At 47.7% G+C, this 7,829-nt stretch overlaps 1 protein-coding gene across 1 annotated transcript in view; it reads left to right on the forward strand.

Moving 5' to 3' along the window:
- HRASLS5 (HRAS-like suppressor family, member 5) overlaps positions 1–5,939 on the forward strand; it is a 22,241-nt gene extending 16,302 nt beyond the window's left edge. Inside the window, exons 4-6 of the mRNA XM_010853949.1 lie at positions 1,808–1,916; positions 4,475–4,737; positions 5,279–5,939. Coding sequence (XP_010852251.1) covers positions 1,808–1,916; positions 4,475–4,737; positions 5,279–5,371 — 465 coding nt within the window. The 3' untranslated portion in view covers positions 5,372–5,939. The remainder of the gene's footprint in view (positions 1–1,807; positions 1,917–4,474; positions 4,738–5,278) is intronic.
- Positions 5,940–7,829: the final 1,890 nt, after the last annotated feature.

Consider the following 7,829-nt stretch of genomic DNA (forward strand, 5'->3'; position numbering starts at 1 on the left):
ATGTGAAGTCAAGTGGGCCTTAGAAAGCATCACTACGAACAAAGCTAGTGGAGGTGATGGAATCCCAGTTGAGCTATTTCAAATCCTAAAAGATGATGCTGTGAAAGTGCTGCACTCAATATGCCAGCAAATTTGGAAAACTCAGGAGTGGGCGCAAGACTGAAAAAGGTCAGTTTTCATTCCAATCCCAAAGAAAGGCAATGCCAAAGAATGCTCAAACTACTGCACAATTGCACTCATCTCACACGCTAGTAAAGCAATGCTCAAAATTCTCCAAGCCAGGCTTCAGCAATACGTGAACCGCAAACTTCGTGATGTTCAAGCTGGTTTTAGAAAAGGCAGAGGAATCAAAGATCAAATTGCCAGCATCCGCTGGATCACTGAAAAAGCAAGAAAGTTCCAGAAAAACATCTACTTCTGCTTTATTGACTATGCCAAAGCATTTGACTGTGTGGATCACAATAAACTGTGGAAAGTTCTGAAAGAGATGGGAATACCACACCACCTGACCTGCCTCATGAGAAACTTATATGCAGGTCAGGAAGCAACAGTTAGAACTGGACATGAAACAACAGACTGATTCCAAATAGGAAAAGGAGTATATTGTCAAGGCTGTATATTGTCACCCTGCTTATTTAACTTATATGCAGATTGCATCATGAGAAACTCTGGGCTGGAAAAAGCACAAGCTGGAATCAAGATTTCCGGGAGAAATATCAGTAACCTCAGATATGCAGATGACACCACTCTTATGGCAGATTGTGAAGAGGAACTAAAAAGCCTCTTGATGAAAGTGAAAGAGGAGAGTTAAAAAGTTGACTTAAGGCTCAATATTCAGAAAACTAAGATCATGGCATCTGGTCCCATCAGTTCATGGGAAATAGATGGGCAAACAGTGGAAACAGTGTCAGACTTTAATTTTTTAGGCTCCAAAATCACTGCAGATGGTGATTGCAGCCATGAAGTTAAAAGACACTTACTCCTTGGAAGGGAAGTTATGACCAACCTAGATAGCATATTAAAAAGCCGAGACATTACTTTGTCAACAAAGGTCCATCTAGTCAAGGCTATGGTTTTTCCAGTAGTCATGTATGGATGTGAGAGTTGGACTGTGAAGAAAGCTGAGCGCCAAAGAATTGTTGCTTTTGAACTGTGGTATTGGAGAAGACTCTTGAGAGTCCCTTGGACTGCAAGGAGATCCAACCAATCCATTGTAAAGGAGATCAGTCCTGGGTGTTCATTGGAAGGACTGGTGCTGAAGCTGAAACTCCAGTACGTTGGCCCCCTCATGCGAAGAGTTGACTCACTGGAAAAGACCCTGATGGTGGGAGGGATTGGGGGCAGGAGGAGAAAGGGATGACAGAGGATGAGATGGCTGGATGGCATCACTGACTCGATGGACATGAGTTTGAGTGAACTCTGGGAGTTGGTGATGGACAGGGAAACCTGGCATGCTGCAATTCATGGGGTCGCAAAGAGTCGGACACGACTGAGCGACTAAACTGAACTGAACAGCGTCAAGGAGAAAGTGTACAGGAGTTCCATCACTTACTGAAGGGCGTATGTGCATGTGGAGCTGTGCATTTGGAGCTGGCACTGTCAGCTTCTGTGGCTTTAATAATGAGGGTGGTGGCAGGAATGGGTGGGTCCTTCAGTCATTCGTGTGGAGAGATCCTTTTGCAGCCTGGGTTTCTGAAATGTGATGAAAGGCAGTGTCTTCACACTGAGTTGTAGCTGCTCCCCAAACAGGATCTCTGGAGTTCCTTGGGCACATGAAGTCTCATTTTATTTTGTTTTTCCGTCATAGGATAAACCAAAACCCAGACCTGGAGACCTGATTGAGATTTTTCGGATTGGCTATGAGCACTGGGCCATCTATGTGGAAGATGACTGTGTGGTTCACCTGGCTCCCCCAAGTAAGAGTGGATACTCTATTGCAGTGATCCCCTGGGTCATGGACCAGTTCAGGTCCTTGGCCTGTTAGGAACTGGGCAGTACGGTAGGAGGTGAGTGGCAGGCCAGTGAGTGAAGCTTCATCTGTATTTGCAGTGGCTCCCCATCGCTCACATTTCCAAATTGTCACAATGTGATAATAACAAATAAAGTGCACAATAAATTTAATGTGCTTGAATCATCCCGAAACCATCCTGTCCTGACCATGGAAACCATGGAAAAATTGTCTTCCATGAGAATGGTCCCTGGTGCCAAAAGGTTGGGGACCACTGCTCTATTGAAATATTGATATTGAAGTTAGCAGCATAAAAGAGACAGTTAATTATTGTGTCCCTCAGCTGCTACCTTACTTCAGCAATAAAACACCAGAAGCATGACTGGACCTTAATTTACTGTGTGATTGAGCTTGGTCTCTGTCCATCAAAAACCACTGAGTGACCAGCCCTAAGACAGATGCAAGTGTGAAGAACATCCCTCAGTTCCCTGACCGCCTAGACCACCCTTTCTTTTAAAATAGAAATGTCAGGTGGCTCAATAGTAAAGAACCTGTATGCCAAGCAGGAGATACAGGTTTGATCCCTGGGTTAGGAAGATCCCTCAGAGATGGAAATAGCACCCCACTCCAGTATTCTTGCCTGAAAAATTTCATGGACAGGTAAGCCTGGGGGCTTCCAGTCCGTCTTGAACACAACTTGGTTCAAGATCTTCCTCTATTTCTGAGGATTCCCTGGGAGGGGTGCAGATGTTTATACATTCTGATTGCCCACTTGCTTCCTGTTGTCCCCAAATGCTATTTCCGGCTTCCTGGTTACCTTTGGCAGCTCCACCCTCACCGGGTCTCCCTGCTTTTCCAACCCATCCCAGGTGGCTTCACCCTCAGTGTGGACACTGTTCTCCTTTCACTTCAGCATGAGCACAGGGCTGAGATTAAACAGGTGACTAATTAAACTTTAGTTGAGGTTTGATGCGGGTGGAAGTGGTGATAGTAGAAGATAACAGCATGGAATGTGAAACAGCTTAAAACTGGACATCTAGAACCGCTGGTCACATGGTGTCCTCAGGAGATGGAACCTGGGGGAGTTGGAAGATGGAGAGGCATGGGGCTCTACTGTGTAATCTTGGACGCCTCTGGAATTTTGCCTCCTGTGCAAGTACTGCCTGTTCAAGTTGAGATTACAAAAGGGCACTGATACCAAATGCCTGTGGCCACACCTTGATCACACCGCCTCGATGGACATGAGTTTGAGTGGACTCTAGGAGTTGGGATGGACAGGGAGCTCTGGCATGCTGCAGTCCATGGGGTCGCAAAGAGTCGGACATGACTGAGTGACTGAACTGAACTGAACACCTTGGTCATGGCTCTCCTGCCCGTATCCTGTCCCCTTTGGTTGCCTCAGCCTCTCACCTGGCTGGGACCTTTCTGCAAAGTAGAGTCCCTCTCTTCTACTTTGCTTCCCCACTCATCTGACTGCCTGTCCCACTTCCTGTCTGGATGCCTATGTGAAAAATGAAAAATTATTTCACATCGCATTCATCTCCCCTCTCCTTTCCAGGCTAAATCCAGGAAACTTCTTCTGGTATAACCAGAGTTGTTATAGGGATAAGTTAACAGTTATGTCCCTACCCTCCCCATCAGATCTTCCTCTAAAAATGAATTCTGCCATCTTTGTTGCCTAAAACTGAATTGCCTACTGCCAGCTTTTGTGAAATCAGCAGATAGACTTCAAATGCTTCACAAAGGAAATGGGACATTTCTTGCACTCACACAACTTACAGCGGGGGAGGGTTCCCATGTTTGCATACCCATATGGTTGTAGCAGGAAAACAGTCCTGTATTAAATTGCCACTTACCTGGCCTTGAGCAGGTTTCTGACCCTCTCTGAGGCTCTCCTCTAAGGACTGAGTATGATAATACAGCAGCTTCAAATGTTTCTTTTTTCAAAGCTGTGGAACCCTGATTTTAAATAAACCCTCAAGGAGAATCCTAATACTTGAGTGGAGAGAAAGGGAGAACGGCTTTGGGTGGAAGCTAGTTGGAATGGGTCCCACCTAGAGTCCTGTCTGCGTGGCCTCTTGGCTTCACCTGCACCCCTGCAGGGGCAGCAGGGGGAGGCCTGGCAGGAAGCCATAATCCTTCCCCCAGGAGTCAATGACTCTTACATGTAAGGGTGCTTGTCACCCTGGTTCTGGTAAGGAAAGCAAGATTCCAGTCCTAGGACTTGGTCGAATCAGTACACAGAATGAAATCTGGGACCACACCATAAGGTGTTTCCAGAGCTTGGTGAGAAAGAGATTGCTGTGAGGGCTGAAAGTGGGGAGTGCAGAAAACAGGACAGAAGTTTTCTTGGGGAAACTGGCCCTTTGCATTTCATTTAGCCCAACTCTGCATTCTGTTGTGCCTTTTAGAGACAGTGAAACTGGGGCCCTAAAAGAAGCCATTCACCCAGCCCCTGGAGTGAGCCGGTGGCTCTGTACCATGGCCCCTTACAGCTCCCAACTTTGGCTTGTCTTTGGCTGCCAGGTGAGGACTTTGAGGCTGGCAGCATCACTTCTGTCTTCAGCAACCGGGCGGTGGTGAAATACAGTCATCTGGAGGATGTGCTGCATGGCTGCTCCTGGAAGGTCAACAACAAGCTGGATGGGACGTACCTGCCCCTGCCTGTGGACAAGATCATCCAGCGGACAAAAAAGATGATCAATAAGATTGTGCAGTACAGCCTGATCGAGGGGAACTGCGAGCACTTTGTCAATGACCTGAGATACGGCGTGCCCAGGAGCCAGCAGGTGTGGCATTCCACTCTTGGGAGTCCTTGCTCTAGTGCTCCAGGCTCGGTGGGCCCTGGTGTGAGGGGTCTCCTGTCTCACGAGCAAAAAAGAAGATGCCAGGGAGCAAGGGGGTGATAGGAGGTCCTCCCAAGGAGCCTGGACCGGGCATTCAGGAGACCTAAGCCCAGGTCTGTTTGAAACTGATCCCTGTGTGACCGTGTCCAAGGGAGCTCCCCTCCCCACCTCTCAGACTCCCTGTATGTAGAATAAGGGACTCAGTGGCTGTGCCCTTCTGACTGTAGGCAGATCCTGGGCTGAATGGCTCTGGGGGAGGAAGAGAACTAGGAGCCCAGGTTGCCTCCTGGAGGAAAGGGCTCCCCTTGCCTCTGATGTCCATCTCAGGCAATCCTGGCTTGTCCAGGTCTCTCGCGGCTCTAGCATCTTTGGGATGCTTCCTCCTAGGCAGGCCAGTTCCTGAAGAGAGTGGTGAGGTAGGGGTGGGGCAGGGCGGGGTCCTAGGAGCCTCACCGAGGGTCCTGTGAGCTGGTCTCCTTTGCAGGTGGAGCACGTACTGATGGAGGGAGCAAAGGCGGCAGGGGCGGTGCTCTCAGCCGTGGTGGACAGCATAAGACCCAAACCAGAGACAGCCTGAAGGTGCTGAAAACCCCAGGCAGAGGAAGAGCGGCCGAGCTGGCAAAGAGAACCCAGGCCTCCTTCCCTCCCCTGCCTTCCTCTTTCCCTGGCCCCTTGTAAGAAAATTGTGAGCTTCTGGAAGAATCTAGAATGTACCCAATTTCCCCTCCAGAAATACATCCAATATATGTGCTCATAGGCCCCTGGACTCTCAGGGTGGGAAGAACCTAATATTTGTTATGTATCTATTAGGCACCAGGCACTGTGCTAAGCTTTTCACATACTTCATCTTAACTTTTTTGTTTTAATAGGAAAGGGGCCTTACTTACTTCTTAGGATGAACCTAGTGTGTGATGCTTTTTAACATCCTGGAAGATCTGCTGAATGTTCCCAGGAGCAAAGAACTCTTTTCAGAAGTTCTCTTTACTGCCCTTTTCAGACCCCTCCCAGAGTGGTTCAGGGGAGGAAGCCTTTAAGGAAACCTGTAAACCTCACTGCTCAGGGTCAACTGTGCCTTCATCCAGAAGCAGGTTTCCCAAGAAATATTTTCTTTTAAAAATTATACATCAGCTTTATTCTTTATTGTCTAAAAAGTGTCCCAATGTTAAGTTTAATTGACGAGACCAGTTATCTTGCATTTTCTGCCTCATAAGCACTAGAAAATTTAGAAATTTCCATCTTCACCAGTTTCAGAGGAATATTTAAAATAATTTAATCGATGGACTTTGGTGTGAATGAGGGAGAGAAAGGAGTGATTTTTGTGCTTTGAAGAATGTGGCCATGACAGTAAAGCTAAAATGATGGCTGGAGATTGTCAGTGCTAGCAGAGAGTTGAAGCCACCCCAGAAAGCCAGAGAAGGACTCAAAATGCCTAGGAAGCATGAGAGGTTGGAAGAGGGGGATGGAGCCCCCAGAGCATCTCAGATCAGGTCCGTTAGGATCTTCCGTGAGTCTTTCTCCCGTTTGGAAGAAATAGACCTGTGGTGAAACCATTCAGTTTCCCCTGCTCTGTTCTTAGCCACCCAAGCTTGACTGACTCCTCCTGTCTCCTAGATTTTGGAGTCTGGATGTGTGTCTTTGATTGATTCCCCTCTGCCCTGCGTGAAGGGCCTCTCTCTCTTTGCACAACAGTTTCAGGTGCTGGTGAGTGGAGCTCGCCCCCATCTCTGTGAATCACGACTAGGATAAAGTCGTTGCCCCTGCTGCCATCTCCTCCTCCCTACTCCCCGACATCACCGGAGTTCCCAATATCCCTCCCTTCAGTCTCTTTATTCATGATAGGTCGAGGTTGGAGACTTCCTTTAGAGGAGAACCCAAGTGCCAGGGTTATAGTGTATAAATTTTAGCTTTGAATGAACTCAGTGATAGATTAGTAAACCTTTTGCTCTGAAGGTCACTTTGAACTCACAGACCATATTAATCATTAATCAAGGGAACAGGGTGTTGTTTGATTAACAAACAACTCTCTCACGCCAGGATGTATTTAGTAACTTTGAAATAAGGCACTTATCTATTTCTTGCTTATGTTCGGAACAGAAAGACACTTCCCTGGGTCCTTTCTGGTTTGTACTAGATGGGGCGGAGACCCTCAGAAGTATCTTCAGGGCTTATGTTCACTCAGTTCACCCAACAAGCATGTTGGAATGTCTGCCCTGTGTCAAGCCCTGGCTCTGCCCACCTTTGTCTGAACCCAGGAGTGGTGGTCTGGGATGGAAGTGAGTAGTTCTGAGATGGTTGGAGGGATGCAAGACACAGTGGAGCATGGGTTGGAGACCACCTACTGCACAGTGGGCTCCCCCTGCTTCCAAGCTGTCCATAAAGTCGTGAGCTCTAGGAGGCACTCTTCACACTTTGCAGATGAGGAGGGGAGAGTTTCTTAAAGTGTCATTAAAAACTTGTAGCAGTTGCTGCATTCTAAGGTAAAAAGAACTCTACTTTGAATGGGACCCCCGTGTGAGTGTGTGTGTGTGTGTGTGTGAGCGCTCCGTTGTGTCCAACTCTTTGCAACCCCATTTGACTATAGCTTGCTAGGCTCTTCTGTCCATGGGATTCTCCAGGCAAGAATACTGGAGTGGGTTGCCATTTCCTTCTCCAGGCATCTTCCCAACCCAGAGATTGAACCTGCATCTCTAGCGTCTCCTGCCTTGGCAGGTGGATTGCTTACCACTAGTACCACCTGGAAAGCACTTGGGTGAGCCTGTTTAGTCTTGTAGATATAAAACACATACCCACAATTGGAGAGGATATCCCAAGGGAAAGCCATATGAATGCAAATATTTCTGAAATGTTAACTATAGGTTTGTGGTGTTTTTTTTTTTAGTGTCTGTTCTTTTTTGCTTTGGCACGCGTGGGCAAGTGGGGATGGTGGTGGCATTGGTTCGCTTGGCCTATCACGTGGAGCAGAGAACACCAATGTGCTGTGTTGTTAATGGTGGGGAGACCCATTCTAAGCGACTCATGGGCTGGCAGCTCCTAGG

This window comes from Bison bison, unplaced genomic scaffold, assembly GCF_000754665.1.
Source record: "Bison bison bison isolate TAMUID 2011002044 unplaced genomic scaffold, Bison_UMD1.0 scf7180017864334, whole genome shotgun sequence".
Lineage (NCBI taxonomy): Eukaryota > Metazoa > Chordata > Mammalia > Artiodactyla > Bovidae > Bison > Bison bison.